This window comes from Mastomys coucha, unplaced genomic scaffold (genome assembly GCF_008632895.1).
Source record: "Mastomys coucha isolate ucsf_1 unplaced genomic scaffold, UCSF_Mcou_1 pScaffold15, whole genome shotgun sequence".
Classification (NCBI taxonomy): domain Eukaryota; kingdom Metazoa; phylum Chordata; class Mammalia; order Rodentia; family Muridae; genus Mastomys; species Mastomys coucha.
This window is the reverse complement of record NW_022196897.1, coordinates 45,132,822-45,156,030: the sequence shown is the minus strand read 5'-3', so window position 1 is coordinate 45,156,030 and position 23,209 is coordinate 45,132,822. Positions and strand designations below refer to the sequence as shown.

At 40.2% G+C, this 23,209-nt stretch overlaps 1 protein-coding gene and 1 long non-coding RNA gene across 2 annotated transcripts in view; one reads left to right on the top strand and one right to left on the bottom strand.

Moving 5' to 3' along the window:
• Positions 1–103: 103 nt before the first annotated feature.
• LOC116092000 lies at positions 104–12,941 on the bottom strand. The gene is made up of 3 exons (XR_004119138.1): positions 12,912–12,941; positions 11,324–11,326; positions 104–728 (listed from the first exon to the last, which is right to left on the bottom strand). It is a non-coding gene; the product is annotated as an uncharacterized LOC116092000 (long non-coding RNA).
• Positions 12,942–16,908: 3,967 nt separating this feature from the next.
• Positions 16,909–23,209, top strand: part of Cytip (cytohesin 1 interacting protein) — a 30,559-nt gene continuing 24,258 nt past the window's right edge. Inside the window, exon 1 of the mRNA XM_031370306.1 lies at positions 16,909–17,195. Within this exon, the coding sequence (XP_031226166.1) occupies positions 17,025–17,195 (171 nt within the window). The 5' untranslated portion in view covers positions 16,909–17,024. The remainder of the gene's footprint in view (positions 17,196–23,209) is intronic.

Genomic DNA, 23,209 nt, shown 5'->3' with positions numbered 1-23,209 from the left:
CAGGCTTCAGCAGTCTTAGCAGTCTGATCTGCCGCACATGAAAAGGCATAGGAAAAGAGCGAAACCAGAAATATGGATGAGAATTTGGTCTTAAGTCAAGAAATAGCAGCAAAGAATTATTTTTACTGGGAGATACAGAAAAATAGTAAAGCTAGAAGGCTGAGACTTCTGATGAATAAATGAACTGATTATTTTATGTTTTATTGAAAAGTTACATTATCTTATGCCACGTGGAACTCTTAGAGATGAGCTGAAAGAGAATAAAAATGAGTGAAGGGTTGGAAGGCTGATTTTATGAGGCAAAATGAAAAATAGGCTAAGTTCAATTGATGATCTTCCAGTAGACAGTAGTGTGCTTCTATGGGAAGAGTGGTATTCTGGGAAGCTGAGGGCTGGTCCTCAACCGACAGCTCCTTCCAATGGCCTATTGTATCTTCATGCAAGTGGCTGTTCCTTTATCAGACTGTCCATTTCAGAATGGCAAAAGGCAAATTTAATGTCTTCTCACCTTCTAATGTAGTCAGAATACAAAGCGAGGAGAGGTGCAGAGTGCCTTGAGTCCACCTTGCTGGGAAAATGCATCATTTGTACAGCTGGGGATGGATGCACATAGACGTTAGGGAGCATCTTCAATCTGCGCTGTCGGCATGTATGCAGTGCTCATTTCTTTCTGTCTCACTGCAGAATCCCTTGTGTCTTTTGTATTCACAGTCATGTCCAAACATCAACTCTGAAACAGAAAGAATGAAAATAGAAAAATTAATGCATGTTCAGTCCCTTCTGTGGCATCTTAGCCTGCCCTACTTTTTCCTCAAACCTGGCTTGCATACCAATTTGGGTGTTCCTTTGCAAATCTTGTTAGAGTTCCTGCAAGAAATAACATGTTTGTTTGTTTGTTTGATTTTTTTTTAAGGAAAAAGAATTATAGTTATAAACCTGTATAAAACTTACAGACTACAGTGCTTAGAGCAAACAACACTGAAATGTATTTCTCTCTGCACCTAAGTCCTTCAGGAGCCCATGGAACAAGTAAATAATTAACTATTTACTGCTTGCTTGCAAAGTGGTGCAGAGTGCTTCAGGGTGTTGAGCCAGCACTAGATGGTCTTCAGTGTTCTTAGTATTCCACAAATTCCACAGTATCATTTCTTCCTTCAGGGAAATCACATTTCAAAGCTGGAGAAAGGGGAAGGCTAGATTCAGCCAAGGTGTTTCATTTGAAAACAATAGAAAAGTCACTCCACTCCCACCCTGTTTGTATGTCCCTAAACACTCCCAACATTCACATCAAACAAATAACACTTTATTTTTCTACCTGAGGAGTTCAGCTGTTTAGGTGGTTTGGTTTTCCAGTTTCCTGGAACAGTGGGCCACCTTCCAACAGTGAAACTATGAAGCAAAGTGTGGCAAGTGGCCAGCAAGGGACAAGCTGGGGACTGGAAAACGTCCAGAATGCCACTCATGAACTATTTATAATTTAAAGGGAACGCTGACCTTTTGAAAAAGTCAAATCAGATATAAAGGCAGTAAAACAGTGAAGGAGGAAATTCCGGATATAAAACAGGTAAGGCTACATCAAAGGGAAGACTGGTGGTCCAAAGTCCACCTGGGCTTCAGTCATCCAGTGGAAGCATGCTCAGAAAAGCCTAGTGCTTCATGAAAAATTGGGAAAGGTGAGGGCTATGTTAATGACCCACAAAAACAAGGAGACCTCACCTCAGGTTGTTTCCCCCCCACCCCCCCGTCTCTTAGAACCAGGCCACAACAGAGACATGGCACGCCCTCAGACCTCTCTGTCTCTTCCCCTTAATAAACTATCTGGCTTCTTATCAATGTGTCTTTACAGATTTATAAAGATACACGGGGCATGGAACCTTCAGTGTCTGTCCTCTACACTGTGATAGGATCCATAGCTGAAAAATAAATAAAGTTAAGTGTAGTATATGTTGACAGATCAGGGCTATCTGTACATGGAAGAGAAGATTCCTAACACTGCTATTCAAAGCACTAGTGAGCAGACTATCCATGGGAAGGGAATCCATGGAGTAGCCAAGGACCACCTTGCAGCCTCTGGACTTGCAGGTGAAAATTTGGACCAGTTATTCAGAGTGAATAGGGGAGAAGGAGACACTCCTTTGCAGTTAAGCATTAGCGTGCTGTATATAGAAAGATTTTTGTTGTATGTTATGAGTGAGGAAAGGTATGCGGCATGAACACAGAGGTCTTGAGACAGCTACCATTTAGAGAGATGTACAACAGCATAAGAAAGACTGGGGAATATTAGCAAGCCTCTTCCTTGTTAGTGAGTGTTGTCTTACACACTGACTATGGAGCTGAATGCCATATCCCAGAGAGGAGCGACAGATCGATACAATCTGGCTGCTTCTTCATTCACTTTCTTAGCTTGTGGCTAAGAGCCAGGGATATATTTTGCTGTCTTTGTTCCGCACGGCACACGTGCTCTGGCAAGCAGCTGCTATGCCTTCATTTCACTGCTCAGCCCTGATCAGAGTCCTTCAAGAGGTCCTAGCAAGAATTTACATCAGCCCTGGCCAGTAATTACCGTCTCTTTCCAGACACAACTATTACACGTTCTGCATTTTAATGCTCCAGTGCTGTGGAGTGAGTAGGGTGAGGCTGAAATGCTTACTGTCATAGTTGCTACTGCCAGCAGCAAACAGTGCATCCTCGCACCCAGGTATAGAGGTGCATGACTGTAATCCTAGCTATAGGATGCCCATGCCGGAGGATCTGGAGTTAAAGGTCAGCCTGGGCCATAGGACACTGTGTCTCAAATCATTAAAAAGAAAGGGGTCAAAAAGGCATTCTTTGTCCCTGTAAAATGGTCAAGGACATCTCTTTCAGATGCTGCTAATATAAGACGCCAGCATTTAGACGATTGTACTTGGCCTAGACTGTTATTTACTGATGCCCCAAATAATAATCACATCCACTTTTCCACTTGTTCAGCTCTGTTTAAACAACACAAATTTCTCGGGGAGACATTATATCACTGTGTTTCCCTAAACATACCGAGCATTCCTCCTTCAAGCTACTGAGTGCCCTACCAGAGGAACATGAAATACAGTTTGAAATAAAATTCTTCAGTTTAGTCTCTTTTATCTGCTCCCTATTCTTCCTCATCTCCCCAGAAACTCCCTTGTGAGGTTTCATTAAATCAACTAGCCATTTGAAATAATTTTATTTTTCCACATGTCATCTGGTCATCTGGATTTTATCTCAATATTGTTTAAGGCAGTGGGGAGGTGTCACAAAAATATACAAAGTGAGGTTACTATCCCTGAATGATGATGTGAGTAAGGAAGTGGACATGTACCAGAGGCTATGTCACTGAGGCAAAACGTGAACTGTTTAGGAGTCCAGGAGTGGTAGGACACATAACCTGCTGCTGGTATAGAAAGATACTGCAGAGGAGGGAGCATCTGAGGTGAGCCATGTAGCGTGTATGCAATTCAATGATAAGGGATAAAAAGTAGGTTACAGGCAGGGAAAACAGCTTAAAGATACTTTGGTATGCTTCTCCCAAGTGAGCTGTCAGAAGGAAAGCTTTTACATCTTGCTGCAACAAGTCCCGTGTGTTTAGATTAAAACTGATAACTGAAAAATTACATTAAAAACTGCATCGTAGATGGGCTTGAATGTAAAGATTGGGAATTAAAATTTAATATGGCAGGTATCTCACAATATGTTCAGATGACAACATTAGAAGATGGACAGCTGGGGACACTAAAATGGGAGACCATTTTGTGGTTTTATTGTGTGAGTTGTGCTGAGGGCCGAGCCTTGAGTTCAAGACAAGAAGGAGCTAAATGAGATGGTGGGACATTCAGAGGAAGAGGTGATAAAATATGAGGGCCTATCATATAAAAAGAGACCCTGAGAAAGATGGGCTGACAGATTGTATCTGTCACATAGCACTGCCTCAGATAGTTTGGTTCTATCTATAGTGTAGTGTATGAACATCTCATGGCAAGGCTAAGGCTGCAAACTTCACTTCCTTAGTTGTGTTGCACATCTTCCAAACTTTGTATTTGGGATATTAAGATACTTCTTATTACCTTTGGACACACTCAGTGTGATTTTTTTCCTCTTTGAAAAGCAGTTAGTAAATCAACTGTGTTTATTCTAATCCACGGCACCACATTATCAAGGTGTATCGTAAAATGTACATTACTATTATATTTCAGTTTTGCCTTAAAATAGCCATATTCATTGCAATTAAGGCAAACAGTCCAGAGAATAAATTACATTTAAATATTAAAAACATCACAAATACTATCCAGCAACCACATACATTGCCCTAAGTAAATAATCACAGAAAATAAATTAACTTCCAGAGCTTTAAGGAAATTATGAATGCATTTGTCACTACTTCCTGAGATCTCTGACAAATGTGTTTCTCTTTTAAGTGCTTGAAGGATACAAATAAATGAGAAAAGAGCAATGTATTGGGCCAGGGATACATGGGGGATATACAGCTGGAGTTGAGAAGAAAAAAGGACACACTTCATTTGATTAGGGCAGAATGTGATGATGAATCATGGGAGGTGTTTTGGAGTGTCTGAAGAGAGAGGCTCATTGCTTCGTGGAGCATCAAGTGGAACTTGGAGAAAGATAAGGAATTTAAGATAAGCCTCGGAGGATGGGTACCAATGTAGATAAAATAGATGAATTTAGTGAAGCATGTGTTGTGAACAAAAATGAGAAACTGGAAGGAACACTGTGTGTTCATGGAACAGAGGCAGGGCAGTATCATTGGAAGGAAGGCTATGGGTAATAGTAACCATACCGGGAAGCTTGGAGAGGTTACTATGTACTGGATATTGTGTGCCCCACATGATGATATGCAGCATCACTGGTCCTGATGTAGAAGCTGAGCTGAGCACCATGAAGCTGAGATCAATGAAGTAGCTCAGTCAGCAGCATAAGGACCTGTGCCTCACCCACTGGCCTTCCTTGTTCCTTATTCCTAAGAAGGCATGTGAAAGGGTACTTGTACAGGGACATGTGGCTGAGAAAGGCTGCCGGCCAAAGGTCAGAGGAGTTACAAAAGATGTGAAAAAATCTGAACTTAACTCTGCGGCTGAAATGATGTAATTTTCTGCCTTGAAAAATCATATGGCCCCCACTATTGTTAGTATAGTAGAATTATACCATAATGGCCTTAGTAATATGGTGGCATGGAAACTTAGGTTGTTTAGTCCAGGGAATCTCTAAACCCTTGATTTTATTGTAGTGTTTTGCATTGCCAAAGACTCTTCTACCCATTAGTATTTGACACTCATAATAATGTGACATCTCTCTCTGTGTTGAGTACATGGAGAAACATTCCAAATGACATTGGTCTTGGAAAAGTCCTTCAGATGGTGGGTGGTCCACATAGGGAAGTAGTAACTTCAGAAGCCTAGATAACTTCTGTTATCTTCTGGTTCTTGAGTTCACTGGTTTTATCTCATCAAACTTTTCTTTGCTCTCAGTCTTACAAATGGGCATGTGTATGGCTTGTCTTGTTCTGTAAATAAAACTCCAGTTCAGAATATGATGTCCTTATGAAGTGAAGAAATGAAGCACTCTGGCTGGCCCCTAGAACCCCAGTGTCTGAAGTAATTCACATTTCCCTAGACTTCATTATTCATTACACAAACATTTTGCTTCTCCCACCCACCCTCATTCTTATTTTACAGTCAGATGTCTAGCATTGATTGGCTAAAGAGAAAGTGTCACTCATATTTCTGCATTGAACACAACTCACCATGTATTGTTTGTAACATTTTAATACTTTCCATTGCATTTTGAGTCAATGTCCTGGGATACTAGACTGTACCAGGAGTGAAGGGCATGTTCCACTTTTAATATCATCTTGTCTCTAAAGAGTAGTAATGGATCATATACTATGCTACAGATTAATCAAACGTAGTAGCTGAAACCAACAGAAAGTCAGTCTCTCACACTCTGGAGGCTGGAAGTCTGAAATCCTGACTCTGCTTCCCTGAGATTGGACAAAATTCTTCCATGGCTCTTCCCAGTTTGTGATCGTGAGCAGCCAACCTCAGTGTTCCTTGGGGTACAAGTGCAAAGCTTCAATTTCAAAATCTGCTTCTATGGTCACATTGGATTGTTCTCTACTGATAAAATCATTAGATCTATTAGATTAAAGTGTATTCTAATGATGCCATCTTATGATTCCATCTGCAAATGCTTATTTTAAACATACACAGTCTTACAAGTACTAAGGGTTAGGACTTCAGCCTTAAAAAAAAAAACCATTATATTTTCACTAGAGTCTTAAACTCATCAGGACAAGGGTCATATTTCCCATCTCCTCAAGATTAGCACAATTGTGGGGCAACAATTGTAGCATAGTTTACTTGATCACCATTGGATGGTAAACTTGGCTGTACCTAGTTATGTACCCTTGAGCAAGTGTGTTAGATGTAGCATCCTTTTCTAGAAAAGAAGCAATATAGTACTATCCTTGCAGAAAGTATGAGTATAAGAATATCTGGTGGATGCCTACCTCTTGTCATAAGTATTCAAGTAGGAAATGTTTGTAGAGTTCTGAAGGAGACTGTGTGATGTACTGAGAGTTCCACCACTAAACCACTGCCTTTGGTTTACACCTGCAAGTAAAAGATATTATGTGAGGTGATTGAAGTTTCTTCTACTCTGCGTCTTGTAAATTTATTTTCTTGTTCCTTTAAGTGACAGAGGGCAAGAGAATGAGAGCAAGCAAGTGAGAGATTATTGATTGCATATATTTTTAGAGATTCTAATGTGGATTCATGGAAAGCCACATTGTTAGTTTATATCTCATACATAGTACTTTGTGCTATATGTATTTAACTTACTATTTTTAGTTATTAAAATTTAGGAGCTATTTCTTGTTTCCTTAAGTCAGGCTTTATGTTAGCTCAGGGATTGCTAGAAATGAGGAATATACTGTTTTTCACTGTATTGCATTTAAATCTCAAAGCAACTGAGATTTTATATCTACTTAAAATTGTAAATAGGCTGGGGTAGAAATAAAATAAAGGATTCTGGTTTTCTTAGAAGTTACCTTATTGCCGATCTGTAGCTCCTTCTGTTTTATACACACACACACACACACACACACACACACACACACACACACACACACACTTCTAGATTATGAAAACAAAATTGGGGAAGCCAATGCACATTCCACTAGTTTCTATGTGCTGACCCTCTTTGCTGATTCATTTACCATGTTCAAAGCCATCCTCTACAGGTGGCAGAGTGACTCCCAGCAGCAGATGGAGAGCAGATTGGAGAGAGGACTATTTGGAGAACTCTAAGGGAAAGCTTCCTGGGAGCTGTTCCTTTTGGATGTTCTTTAACATCTTCCTCCATCCAATTGGGTTGAACTAGTGCCTCTTTAGTTCCTTTTGAGCTGGCATTTGAATGGAGAGAAAAGACAAGTGAACTAGGACTGGGGGAACAACCTTGAGGAACAAAGAAGGAGTACATAAGTTCCCCGAAGGAGCAGCCTTCTGTGGACAGGGCAGAAGGAAGGTCACTATGACAGGTTAAGATGTAGTATGACATCAGGTATCTACCAGAACAAGCAGGAGCAGGAATAGTGGACTAAGGAGGAAAATACCCAGACTTTACAAAAGTATTTTGTTATTCCAAGTATCTTGTATAATTTCAGTTCCCAGGCAGGCCTCTAGCTTTCTAAGAAAGAGTTTCCCAGTTCTGTAGGGTTTCCCAGTTCTGTGTAACTGCCCACACTCAAGTGAAAGGGTGAGGTTATACAAAAGGTGAGTCTTAGGGGGGGAGACAGGGGAAGAAGAAAGAACCATCCTCATTTGTTTATCTTGAATTCTTATGAAAGGCTTGGTTTTGAAATGTAGCTGTGTGAGTGTGGGTGATGGAGAAAAAGGGTACAATGTGACTTAAGGCAGGCAGGCAGACAGACACACACTTGCACATACACACACACAAACACACACACACACACTCTAGCTGGCTCCTTAAAATTATCTGTGGATTATTGAAATTATTGAAAAGCTGATTTAACAGTGTGTAGATGAACACATACACGGAAGGTTAAAACCCTCTATAACAGAGGCTTTGAGAATTGTCTTTCTCTTTCTTCTCCAAGCCTTTCACCAGTTGTTAATCCAACCAGTCTACAGTAAGATCACTACCACAATTTAGAGCCAAATTTAAAGCAAACTGTAATTAAATACTGGCCAGGTTGATGGACTTTCTGGCCAGGTTCATTTCTGGGTTTCCAGAAAATGGCCCCAGTCACAGTTTGCAGGGGCTTAAAAAGGCAAAACCCACAATTCACCACATTTTCTATCAGGTCCAATCAGGGGAAAGCATACATCCAGATGTATTTTCTGCCTAGGTACCTCCCACCTATATCTAATCAGGACAAGCATACATCCTGATCCTGATGGTATTTCCTGCCCACAGACCTCCTGCTCACATGTGATCAAGAGCAAATGATGTAGATGGGTCAGAAAAACTTAATTAGGAGAGTGAAAACGTGTGGCTTGTTATCTCCAATAAACAATAGCTTCCAGCACTTCAGGAAGTATTGGTCCTTACACAAGGAGTTTACAGGTTAGAGGTATTTTTGCTTCATGAATCTTTTAGGCACAGTAATTAAGCAAAGTAACTTTGGCTCTCACATGGTAACCTGGATTAACAGGTCATTTTGTATTTTTTTTAATCTTTCCTTTATGTCTGCCTATGTTAGTATTCATACATGTATTGTTTTTAAAGCAAAAGCAGCTCATATTGTGCACATTCCTCTTCTGTCTTTGACTTAGAAGTCTTAATCATCACATGCATACGTGTTTTACACTTTCCAAGTAGTGTAATGCATTCCATAGAATTGAAACACCACAAATCATTTAACAACATCCTGCATGATGCATAATTAAACCCTTGATTTGTAGTTTCTAACAGTCTTCCTAGAATCATTCTTAGACTCTTTGCAGATAGAGGGATTTTCCCAGGACTCTTAAAGCTAGAAATAGTAGTTGCCCACTTAGTTTGATACTGTCAAATGACATCACTAATAAGGCTTGTAGATCTATCTTCCTACCTCGAGTGTCTAACTGCCCATTTATTTGCAACTTGGCCAGTACTATACATCACCAAACTCTTTTCCATCTGGTAAGCAATAGTATTTTTTCTACTTCCTGTTTCACTAAGAAGGTTGAACACTGAAAGGTATACTGGTCATTCAGATTTCTTCTCTAAATATTTGTTCATGGCTTTGTATTTTGAAAAATAGTTCTCTAAAAAATACAATTTAGGGCACTCTATTTACTGTTTCCCTCCTCCTCCTCCTCCTCCTCCTCCTCCTCCTCCTCCTCTTCCTCCTCCTGCTCCTCCTCCTCTTCTAATTGTATGGACTGAACCTATGGCCTTGCACTCATCAGCAAGTGAGCTGAACCCAGCCTAAGCATTCTATTTATTATAGTCACAAAGTAATTGCTTCTGTCAAGTAATACCTGGCTGGCTTTTCATTTTCATCTTGTCCATTGGACAGATTTTCTCATCTTCTTGCTGTTGATACTTTCTGAGTTTTTATGAATTATGGAGGAAAGCCATTCCTGACCTTATCTTATTGAAATATTTTATATTTTCTGTTTACTATATATTCTAAATGTGTGCATGTGACAGCTTAAGTATCAGGAGTTTACTCACTTCTGGTAAAGGAATATGATTTAATTTCCCTTCCTCCCATAGGTCCTGGTTTTATTTATTGAAAGGTCTATTCATTTCCAAATGAGTTGGAATCACTTGATTATATAAAATTGTACACATGCTTGGATATTTGGGGGGTTTCAGTATTCATCTGACAGCATGTACTACTATTTTTTCTTTTTAATTTGTTTTAAAAAATTATTTTATTTTTTATTCTTCTCTCATATAGTACATTCTGACTGCAGGTTCCCCTCCCTCCTGTGATCCCTGTCCCTCCCCTACCACCTCTCCTCTCCCCCAGTTCCACTCCTCCTCCATTTCCCTTCAGAAAAAGAGAAGATCTTCCAGGGATAGCCACAGAACATGCAGCTCTGAGTTACATTACATTACACAATGCTCATGAAAACAGTCCCCTGATGCCTCACCACACCTCCACACACCACCGTCATTATTTTGCAATTTGTCTTGACTAGTCTTATGGATTTTCTCTCTCAGACAGCTGTAAGAATGCTCCTTAAACGTTATAAACAAAACTAGGGATTCTGATTTGTAGCGCACTGAATATTTGGAGCATCAAAATGCTTTCTAGAGTCCTGCTTGTTTATGATGTTGTAGTTGTTTTTGATAATGGCTCTTTTTACCCAATCTTTTAAGTTTCTTTGTAATATTGCAATATAACAATGAAATAATTTTAATGATTAAGTATATCTATAACAAGATCTACAAAGTATCATTTATAACAATTGCTGTTGTGTAAGCAACTTACTTACTTTGTGTTTTATTTTTGCATTTTATACTCTGGAAAACTATTGCTAAGTTTCTTCTTTCCCCTTTTGAAAGTAGTCACCAGGCTAGTTTTAACTCCTGGATAAAAGAAGACACCTACATTAGTTGTCCTGAGAAGCTGGAATCCCAGGACTCTACCACTGTGCCCTGCTGTTACCTCTATACTGAGCTTTCTATCTTGGGGAGTCTATCCATGGAAGTCTAGAATCATTAAATTATTTCTGGGTATGGATCAGCCTTTCAATATTTAGCATGCATTTGGGGGTATTTCTTTTTAAACTTGATTTATATTATTTGTTTCTGATGAAACCTAGCTTGCTTAAAATTTTCAAAAGTGAAATGAATATTTATAGTGCCTCAGTCTCTGCTGAAAGGCAACTCCACACCACAAGACTGCCTTTGCAAAGCAAATGTGGTTCCAATCCTGCTCAGGCCAACTTGGTAAATGCTTGAAAAAAGATAGTTCTAGAAAGTTTTAGAGAAACTCCAATAGGTTTCCTTGAACTGATGGCGACACAAATTTGCTTTGTCTTTTTATTGAAAGAGATTTTTTTCTAACCCCAGTTTTATTTCTCCAAAAGAGAACCACGTCTGTGGAAACTGGGGGAGCTGTTCCTGGCCTGGCACTTTGCTGCAGAGGAGTCAATAGGCTATTGTTCTCTGGACACTGTGCGGCCTCCTTTCTATCTTCTATAGGCCTGCTGTTTCCATTTGGCTTTTATTTTTATCACCTAAGTAAATTGGGCAGAGGAGGAACACAGCACAAGGGATGAATAGCCCAGCTGCTGCAGGTCACAGCCAGGCTGCAAGTCAGAACTCCTGTTACCCCCTCTTCCTCTTCACCGAAGTGTGTAATTTAAGGACTCTCATCTGGAAAGGTACAGCTTCAAAACTACTTCATTGGCAGCCTCTAAAATTCCAGAGAACACTTATGCACTGCCAGATAATTTGGGGTAATATCGGGAGCTGTACACAGGCCATGGTGGCTTTCAAAATGTACACATAATCCCGTCTCCAAGTGGCACACACGCCACTTTACACTGACAACATCATGTCTTACAGAGATATTTCTTCCACACTCCTTTGCACAGCTGAAATGGGGAGAAATGAGAATGGAACTATTATGAAGTCGTCAGTGATGTTTCTCTGTGATTAGCGAATGAATGGATGTTGAGGAACATCTATTTTTACATTTGAAGAAGACAGAGTTAACTTACCAGATTCCTTCAAGAAGAGTTGATCTTGATAAGGCTACATGTCTCAGATGAATTAGGCCCGTCTCTACGGTGATTTTATGGTTCATCCCTAGCTTCATGCACAAGTGAATTGAACATGAACAGGCTAGAAAATTGTTTTCTTACCTGTATATTAAAAATATTGTTCACTATTATTTGTGTTAGGGTTAAAGTTTTTCTCTTTGTTGCTTTAATAGGTGTTAGTAACTCCAGCCATATGCTTGGTGCTTCTCCATACTGCAGTTGCAAAGAGCTTTAAATGAGCTGCCTCTGTTATTTCTCTTCCTTGAACTGTCTACACTCTGGAGAAAGCCTTTCTCTATAATTTTAGGTTGCCTTTTTCTGAAGATGAATACTCTCTTTTAGAGAATGGTATCTAATTCCCATTGATTCAGGGAAAATGGAAATGCCCAAGGCAGTCACTAGAACTAGCTGATAATGGAGTTAGAGATTGGACTCAGTGAGTAAGAGCCATGACCACCTTTCTAGACTCCTGGAATTCAGATTTCAGCACCCATGATGGGCCATTCACAACCTTCAGTTCCAGGAGATTTCACACCTTCTTCTGAAAACTGCATAAAAGTATGTATACACATGGATGCCTGTGTACACCCCACACCCCCATATACCACATCTTAATACAAATTTTAAAAGAAATATTAAAAGCATTTAGATGAGCTTTATATTTAAAAAAGATATCAGGTAACGTTCTGAAATTAAATTTACCTTCTACAGATTCAAATACACAATTAGTTCACTTTCACCTAAGTAGCTTTGACTCATCACTTATGTCCAGGGAGTCAAATAAAAGATTTTGGTACAAATAAAGGGCAAAGGCAAAAAATAAAAATAAAAAAAAAATGTATAAGTGAACCAACAAAAAGAAACAAAATGCTATGGTAGTCTAGAAAGCCAAATAAAACCTTGAACAAATAATATCACCAAGCCAGAATGGAAACCTAACTAGATTGTTGCGGAAACCTCTGGCAGTGACCACACTCCTATTCCTTTTCTATGTAAATGACTAGATTTTTTTTTTTTTAGCTAAGAGGCATGGCTCCCTGGAGGAACAAACCTGGATCAAAAGTGGGGTCAAGGCATGTGCAAACCTCAGAAGTCTCATTGTGCCATTGTCAGGAGTAGACCCTTGTCCTCCCTCACCCCACCCCCGCTCCATACCTGCGTGTCCTGGTGCATGTAGCCCTGTCCCTGCCCCTTTGCCTCACCAGAGGAGGTCACAAAGCTGGTTAAACTTCCTCTACGTTTATAAAGTTATATCCAGGGGCACCTGGAATTACTCCTCATTCAAATGACGCATTCCCAGCACCCAGCCCCAGCCAATGATGTTCGCTCATTCTGATAGCTCCTACTCACCCCTGAAGGTTTAAAGAGCTCCCCTCCAATAAACAGAAACAGTTCTTCAAAGCTGTAGTTCCCTGCATACTCACCACTGAAGACCAAGATCCTGCCTGCAACCGCCTGCCAGGCTAAGCTTCCTTGCCTCCAGTCCAGCCTGGTAGTCAATGGGCCTGGTTACCCAGAGCGGGAAGTTGACGTGGAGGTGGCAAAGAAGAGTACAGAAATTTTACAGAAACTGTAATATTGCTTTGTGAACACATCTTGTTGAGTTACTGTAGGGGCTGCACATTTTCTAGCTTTACACTCTGTGAGGGTGGTGAGAGCCTCTGCTGCACATGTGGATGCTGGGTAGTTGACAGGCATGTTCATAGGGAACTTAAGTTGCTTCCTTTAAAGGGTTCCTTTTTGAATTCTTACTACTTAAAACAAAATTCACTAGTAATAGCTTATTTTGTACAGTGTGTTAAACATGGACTCTTACATCTGTTCCTTCTAAATGCCGTGTTTATATTCGTGGAAACTGAGAGTATATGAATCCTATATAGAGCGTATGAATCAGCTCAGGCTGCTGGAAAAGAGACAGAGCATAACAAGTCCCATAGTATAAGACACACCATTCACTGGTTGGCTTTACACACTGGACAGTTTCATTTCCAGGATCCTGGAGGCTTCCAAGTCTAGGATCAAGGTGTTGGACGATTCACCTGGGCTCTGTTCCTCCCTTTGCATGCTGCTTCCTTGTGACCACAGATGGGAAGAGAGCTCTCTGATGTCTGTTCATACACGGGCACAGTCCCTTAGATCTGGGTTCCATCCTCTTGACCTCAGCTAACCTTATTTACCTCTTTATCCAATGGCTATGTACACTGGAATTTAGTGCATTGACATATGCACAAAGTGGACCACATGCTAATCTGTATTCTTAAAGCAGAGCCAGGATTAGAATCTTGAGGCCTCCATCAGACCAGTGGAGTCAATATTCTTGATTTTTTTTTTTATGGATGGTTAACAGGTTGGCCACAGTTTCTTGAAGAACTTCTTACCATCCCCCAGCCCCCCCGCCCCCGTTTTCTGGACTCAGCACATCCTTTTACCTGCCTCTACTAAATCTTCCTATTCCCCTTAGGGTTCACTTCATTCATACTAAAGATGGATTTCTATATATAAACAAAATGCTTTATATAAGAGGAATACTTGCCCCAAACAGTGGAAAGTAAGCTTTTGAGCATGTGGCACAATCTTTTAAAGAGTTCTGTTCTCACACTCAGGTCACCCTTGAGGAGCACAATAGCCCCTCTGAAATATGTTATCATTGACTCTCTCTCTCTCTCTCTCTCTCTCTCTCTCTCTCTCTCTCTCTCCTTCCCTCCCATCCACTTTTCTTCTTTCTTTCTTCCTTTCTTCCTTCCTTTCTTTCTTTCTTTCTTTCTTTCTTTCTCTTTCTTTCTTTCTTTTTTCATTAGGTTGGGTTTACTTCCCTGATGATTCAAGAAATTACTATTTAATTAATTTCTAAAATGTAACTCCTTTCTTTTTAAGTAACCTTTTATTCTTATGGACAGGCATTTCTTTTATAGTTTGTACATTTAAAATAAGATATAAACTTAAAGTTAAAGGTTGTCTCTTGGTCTCTCAAAAAGCAGAGGATGTGGTACATTAATACAGAAACTGTCGTGAGTGTACTTAACTATGACCCACATGTGGCATTTAGATCTTAAAGAGATGATCTGAAGAAATATGGCAGACCTCTTTAGAGAGCAGAGTGCAGAAAAACTCTGGATCTGTTCCTTCTGTTCTGTGGACACTGAAGCACACCTCAGACCTGTACAGTAGACAGATTGAGCAGATCGTCTTCTGCATCCCCTTCTCACAGTAATGTAGAGGCTGAAAGGGAATGGCGACCAGGCACTTACCACCATTCTCTGAAGGTAAATCTTAGAGGAAAAAAGAAAAAGCACGCAACTTTTAAAAATCTACAGTCACATACCTCTGTAAGTCAACAATTTCGTGTCTGAAAGCTACATTGTCATTGAAGATGAGTCATTTTATCATAAATGAGACCACTGATTAGGATATTATTTAAAGCCTATAGTAAGTGGCATGATGCAGACCTCAAGAATTAGAACAGAGATCTGAACCATTGAGATTATCCAGTTCATGGGTATGGGTCTGGTCTGATTGATGTGTATAGGCAGGGAGCAAACACGCCTTTGATTTTTATACTAATGGAATACAAAGTAAATGCACTTATTGAAAGATTTAGCTTGTTTGGTGCATTTTACAACATGTGGTGAAACATGCTTCCTCATTTCTCTAGTTAATCATTAATTTCTGCAACCTACAGACTAACACCTTATAACACTGAATTCATATACTTACCATTTTCATCAATAGAACTTGGCTTAATTTGATGTTTGGAAGGATTAATCCATTTACCTGACTGTAAAATTCCTAGAAGAAAAAATTTGATGTTACCCATTAATTGTGTTACATGTTTCATGTTTCTCTATTGTCCCTTTCACATACACACCCACCCACACCACACACAGTACACTCACCCATTTATGTGATGCATGTGTATAGATACACATGTACTACATGTGCATCTTTATGATCCATTTATTGTTTAACTACCAAAGTCATCAACACTTTCTTTTGAATTACACATACCTGCCCCCTAAAAGGATGTGTGCTTGTAATCTCCAACTTAGATTTTATATGTTTTAGGGGACACCATTTTGTTTATATCTTAATCCCATTCCAAGAGTAAGGAGTCATGCTGTGGTAGAGCTTTACCGTCTCTGATCTGGCTTCCTCTTTTCATTAATTCTGAAGACTTTATGACTCATGCTTGGCCAGTTCTGCTTGAGCTGAACTCACCTTTACTTCTAGTGCACACACCCCATTCTAGCCTGAAGCTTTTCTAATTCTTGTAAACTCTAGTAGTGACCTTCCAAATGACTTTTACGTGCATGTTTGACTTTTGTGCTATTTAAAACTTCTTTTAATTTTTGCTTTGATTCTGCCTTTTTACTTTCCTGCTTCTCTGAGAAACCCGTTATCTTCAACGACTTGAAAAATACAAAGTAAAAAAAAAATGAAAAAGCAGCTGTTTTCAAGCACTCTGTGATAGCACACTACACAATGGAAACATCCTGTGCTATCTGAGCCTGACTGTCCCCTTCCTTCCCACAGCTTTCTCTCCCCTGATGCTGAAGCTATGTGGAGTCCCAGATATGAACCACATTCTGCACCAAATACACTGCCTTTCCTTTCCCTCCCCATTATGTTCTTATAAAGCTGGTGGATAATTTCAGTAAGAATAAAGCGGCATAAAGGCAATTAGGTGAATGTCAAATGACTATAGCTCTAGGGACAGAATGCATTTTTGATGAACTTTAATGAGCTAGGGTGTACTTCAGGGAGGAACACTACAAGGACTTTACCAGAGAACAACCTGGCCAGCACAGGTGACATTTACAGCTAAAAGAGTGAGCGAGGGCACAGTCTGTCTAATGCATGGAGGTGCTAATATTAAATGAGTGCAGGGGTAGGAAGCAAATGAGTGAACTTGAGCAAGGTTGTTTTCTTTTCTTTCTTTTAAGAACTGGAAAATTCTGTTTTGAGTACCTGTAGCCATAGAGTATCAAACTCTATGTTCTGGCTGTTTGAGGGAGGAAACGTACACTGATTTTTCTTTCTTTCTTTCTTTCTTTTTTAATTGTAGGAAAGGAGCACAAAGTTCTCTCAGGGAGCACTGAAGAGTAGGAGTGAACTCCTCGATAGGCTTTGTGTAACAGTGTCTCAAACCACAGCAGTCACATGGGTTCTTTCTGCTACTTTTTGACTGCGAGTCAGACTGCTGTGCATTTCGCTTCCTCCCTCCTGCAAGGCCACGGAACCATGTGTTGGCGGGATTAATCTTTGTCCACAATGTCTCTGCAAAGGTTTCTGCAGCAGGGCAGCAATGGCAATTTGGAATACTGTGCTCACTCTGCCTACGGCTCCTATTCCGTACTCACAAGCCCGCTCACGCTGGAAGACAACCGAAGGATTCAAGTGTTGGCAGACACTGTGGCTACTTTGCCCCGGGGACGAAAGCAGGTACTGTTGCAGCTCTGTGTAGAGTGTTCACGTTTGCCTGACTTCTGCTGAAAGTGGTACTGGCTCTCGTGTGTCTCTGTTAAGTTTGACTCCCAGCCTCACTCCCCATCCTCAAGAGTCACTTCGGTTCTTATTCAAAGGAGAAGAGTTCTTTACCCTGAGGAGAACCTCTGTCTACTATGCCAATTAACTTAGGTTTTAAGGACTGAGAATACATGTGAGGGGGAGGTGACGTGTCTACTGGAGATAGTGTTACAGTTGAAGGATGGAAAAACAGTCACTTTTTTTTTTTAAAAAAAGTAGGACTCAAATATTTCTCTTCGTTTAAAGATGTGCTCAGGTAAAATGAAAGTTGTTGAGCGCAACGAGCGTGAAGGTCGTTTACAGGTACACAACTCACACGACCAGACCTTCTCCGTTTGTGTACCCGTTGATTGTCTCCCTCTAGGTCCTATCAGTTCACAATCAAGGGAAGACTTCTCCTTGAACAGGACATTTGTTAGCCAAGTGAATTCTTCAGCCCCAGAGGACAGACACAACCTTGGGCTCTGGGGAAGTAGAACTTTTGTGGGGAGGTGAATGCTGGTGAGAAACCTAGCTGGGGTGCTTAGTAGCTGTGGCATCCAGAGCAAGTCTGTAGCTGCCCTCACATTATGTCTTTCTTAAAAGGAAGCTATCAGACTAAATTCCATTCATTTGATTAGATAACAGTAGAAACAACCTCCTCGAACCCTATGCCCTTTAAGTAAGGAAACCTACAGGGTACTTGGCACTCGGTAAAGGCTGTTTGGAAATTTTTATTTTATAAAATGTCTTTAGAGATGAGAACTCTCCTAAAAAAAATGTGTCTAGTGAATTTGTTCTGAATTTTTGGTCTTTATTTTGTAACAAAAATTAGCTATATACCTCTTTATGTATTTTAATCATATAACTTTATATAAGGTCCAAGGTGTGTGTTTGAATTTACATAAGCAATCATGCATAAGATGTTTAAAGTTGATTTAAAACATGACTCTACGGCCTACAGCATTGTCTATATCGTGTTCTCCTCGGAGTGCATCTAACTTCAGCATTACAAAGTTGGAGGAGAGTCGGGACCTGATGTGGTAAACTGATTCCTTGGCATTTTCCACAGTGATGAAGATCACAGCATCGTTTACTAATATTTGATTACCATTCTCAATCCAAAGTGCTTTCACGATACAAAGTTTGGTGAACATCTGTATCAGTTTATAAATAGGCAACACAGGAAACGCCAACAGGTCTACTCAGATTCGAAATAGAGAGCAGTCTGTTTCTCTTTCTATTTGCTCCAAAGCCATTAAACCAAATTCTGGTCATTTGCTATCCTACAATTTGTGCCCTGTGTCTATTACTTACCAGGAAAAACACTTGTTAATATATGCACCAAGGAGAGAATCTTTCTAGATCTCCCTTTCAGTTCAGGCTTCACATTGTGCCAGATCTTGCCAGGGGAACTGAACTATCATCTGGACAAAGGTCAGCTTTAGGGGGCAGTGCCATCTCTGAGGCTGTAGGATAACCCTACGCATGGGAATCCCTAATGTGGGGCCATTGACTCTGGTATGTCAGGAAAATTCAGTGCGCCTGTGAGAGGTGAGAGAAGGGACAGACATGTCGCAAATTTCCTTGAGAAAACAGTGCAGTTGGCTTTTGCTATCCACAGAGCATTGGTTCCAAAACCACCATCTTTGAAAATCAAAGACCAGAGATGTTGGAGTCTCTGATATAAAGTGGCAGGGTATTTGCCTATAAACTACTAGGACATGTCTAATACCTGAGACAGTATCATTGACTGTGTGAGTAGCTGTCACATTATAGCATTTGGAGACTGAGGGCAGAAAAGAAACTTAATACATGTTCAGTACAGATGCCATATGTTTTGTTTCTATGGAGTATTTTCATCATCAGCTGATTGAATGGACAGATTTAGAACTGACTGATTTGACCAGCACCTATAGCCATTGAAAAATAGGTTTGAGACATTGTGGATTTTTAGGAACTTCATTCTAGAAATGTGGCAGGTAGGTAGAGGGACTTTTACTTTGGTAGATGAGGCAATGGCGAGAAAGGGTAAAGACTTGATGATCAATAGCAGTAAGGACCAAGGAGGCACAGCTAGCTTTAAGCCTGAGATAAGACAATACAAATTGGAAAAGGACAGTAAGAAAAACTGGATGGGCATTAAAGGGGACAATAGAGGGATTTATGCATATAAAATGTGTGAGCACACAGACTTCCTATGCCTTCCACTTATGTATGTGCCCTTCTGTATTTCTTTTTCTCTTTCTCCTCTCATACTCTTTAACACACTGTGTGGTGCACTCCTCCTATCCTTAAAAACTTTTCTTACATTTCTATTTCCTTAAGGAAAAAATAAAAAGCAAAACTAAAACAAACCTTTTGGGCATAGACTCCCGTAATCCCTGTCGGTAAAATTTCACACAGGTATGTCAAGATTTTAAAATTTTCCATGGGGATATTTGCCACCTATTAATTATTTCCTTAGGAAAACAAACAACAATAACAGAAACAAAAGCCCACAGCTCTGGCCCTGTGCGAATGGTCTGCAAGAGGATCACTGTGAGGCAATTGTGGTAACAGGTGTTCCTGTCTGCTGTTATTCTCACCACTCTGGGGTGACGTCAGCATTCATACTTCTTGTTGTTGTGGCTTTGGCTTAGCAAAGATATATCTGGCTAGCTTGTAGCTTCAGCTTAATCTTCAGAATCCACTGGTTGTTTGCACTCAGAGTTGTTTAAAAATAGATTTCTGTGTGTGCGTATTATTTCAGTACCTGAGTTTGTAGGAAGTGCCAGACACACCAGGAATGCTTCTAATTTGGAACCTTGCTTTTTTTGGGTGGGGGGGCAAAGTCTCTGCAATATAAACTCCTGAGGGAGGGTGATGGAAAGGAAGGGAAGTTTTATAACCATGTCTGGCCCCAGGGCTAGACATTGTGCCTGACTGCCTTTCCCACGAGACTGTGATGAAGGTGGCCCTTATCTAATGCTTCAGTGACAACCAGGAATATGGCATGCAGGTATGACGTTTGACTATGAATTAGACCCAAACAGATCATCATTGTCCAATTTTCTTTTAGTGAGGAAGTTATTGCTCAATAGGAAGCTTCTAGGTGGCTGGTTTCACATTCAATTTTGGTTAGGGGTGGGTGCTAGATGCTTGTAATGGGTATAGTTCTGGGTTGGGTTCTGCCTGCAGGGACTTTCTTTGTACTAGTACCTCATCAATAGGCAGCATCAATACTGCAGTGTTTTTTATGTCTGGGTTAATACCCAACGATTCTTTAAAAGAGGTGTGGGGCTATGATCAGAACTTCCTGGAAGATGGAACATCCTATTTACCTCCTATATGGGTATAATAAGTTGGGCCACTGATTTTACTTTTGTTTTGTTGTGTCTTTGGATAGTTTGATAATCCTTCCTGTCTTAATGGTCTGACTTTCAAAAGTAGGGAGGAGCTGTATTCATGAAACAGTTGGGAGGAAAAGTGAGATAGGCAGGCAATTGGGAAGAGCCAAGGACATAACTTGAAACAAAGCACTTTAAAGAAAGAAAAAGAAAAAGAAAGAGAAAAAAAATCCTACTTCTGACTTTGTACCCTCTCCTTACCACACCCACATTGTTGTGTAGAGGGAAAGTGAGTTCACAGGGCCAAGGCAAGAACATGGCAAGAGCATAACAGTCTAACCGAGCATCTAAAGTCGCTTCAGTGTTGGTCTCTGAGCTGCTCTGAAGCGGGTTATCCATCAAGCTGTGTTTCTGATTTCCTCTTTATTTTGCACACTGACAGCTGCTGTATTTGGTCTTGATTTTGTACTAACGAGAGACCCGTGAATCACACTGCATAGCAGGAGACATTGCGTGTGGAATATTAATGTCTTGTCTCTTAAGTCATCTCACTGAAAGGAGAGGAGCCTCCCTAAGATCAGCCCTAGACTCTAGGCTCCTAGCTAGTGAGGAGCTAAGGAGCCTCCTCTACTGCAGTCAAAGCTGAATGTGTAGCTTTCAAGCCTGCCAAATCGCTAAACCTAGACTTCTCATATTAGATAATGTGTAATAAAAGACAGCTGTTTTCAGCATATGCTGTAAATTGCACACCAGTTCTCCATTCATGAATTTGGGGCGGGGATTGGGACATAATTACAACTCAGAAAAACTCTGGCTGGGAGGGCAGTCTGGGGAACACCTACTCCATCCAAGTCTACATCTTTAAATAGGGCTGATGCACACTAGGGTGAGGGAGACAGGGAAAACTTGATTCAGAAGACTCTTGGTAAAGTCTTGGTTACACTCCAAGTAACACAGGCAGTTCATAGGTGAGCAAGGCGGAAACTGAAGAGCTTCGTATATGTGATCCTTTAGGGCAGCCCAGATAAAAATTAAGAGGACACTGTGTCAAAATGTGCCTGTTCTCTCCCGCCCCCACCAGAGCGTATACTATTGTGTTTAAATTGCTTTTTTCATTTATATGTTCACTGCTTAAATAGCCTGTTTACTAGTCCATAATGGAAGATAATTTATAATCTGATTTAGCTTGAACTTTTTGTGTCGCTGATAACCCAAGCAAATCAGCGACAGGAGTGCTCCCCCATTGCCTTAATAGTCAGAGAGCTACACAAAACTGTTAAAAGGAGGGAGGCTAGGGACACCATCTTCTGTGTAGAGAACCTGTTTGGACCTAAAAGATTATAGACTTTATACAAAATAACTAGTCACTTAAGAGGTACCCTGAGGAAATCTTGAGGCCCCCAACAATTCTATAAATACTGGGCAATGAAAAGGACATTTAACATTACGGTAGCCAGACATTTTATTAATTCTTGCCAACTGTTTGATTTGTGAGGACTGATTACATCTTTCCAAAATTCATTCATTTAGCATTAGTATTAAGCTATTCCCAATTTACTTTGTTTTCTTAGCTCTCTCTATATATACTACTCAATTTTTTAGTAGTTTCTTACCATCCTGTTTGTTTCTTTTGGCTTTTTCAATCCTATATTTGAGATTTTAAGTTTTTTCTTTTAGCCAGGCAGTGGTGGCACACACCTTTAATCCCAGCACTTGGGAGGCAGAGGAAAGCAGATCTCTGAGTTCTCTGAGTTCGAGGCCAGCTTGGTCTACAGAATGAGTACCAGGACAGCCAGGGCTACACAGAGAAATCCTGTCTCGAAAAACAAAAAAACAAAACAACAAAAAAGAAAATTAAAAAAAAAAACTACCCTTGGATTTTTCCTATGAACATTTAATTTAATGAAGGACAAAGTTAGAAAGGGATATAGCATGTGACTTTGAACTGAATGTCTCACCATCAGTCACTTGCAGATGGCATCTGAGGCTTAGTCTGTCTGTCTGTTTTACTATTTTTAAAGTCATAATCTACCCTTGGCCTCTTGTGAAGCACTGGGGTGGAAAGTAAAACCAGTGTATTTCCCCAGAGTCTCAAATCATACAGATGGTTATCTGCAGAAGTGAAGCACTCCATCAAATATGCTCTATGCTCTTCATATTCATGCCCTTGTGTAGACACAGGCAAGCCTCTAAGCGAATGATAAGGGAATGATGTGACAAACCACAATAGCAAGAGCAAGATTTTAAAAACATAAAGCCCTTAGTGGTGGTTATAGTTAACAGAATTAAAGATAACTGAAACAAGTGCCTGACAATATGAATTAATGGTGAAATACAAGGAAATGCTGATAATGAAAAGAGATCAACAAAATCTAAGCAGACTGTAAGGGTGAGATGGATAATGACTGCAAATATCACCTTTTAAAAATATCTTTCACAAGGATGGAACCTTCTGATGAAGCCTTCTGACTTAACTGAAAGTCCCCATTCTTGTTAATCTCTTTTTCTCTCCCTCTCTCTCTCTCTCTCTCTCTCTGTCTCTGTCTCTGTCTCTCTCTCTCTCTCTCTCTCTCTGTGTGTGTGTGTGTGTGTGTGTATGTGTACATTTGTACATTCAATATT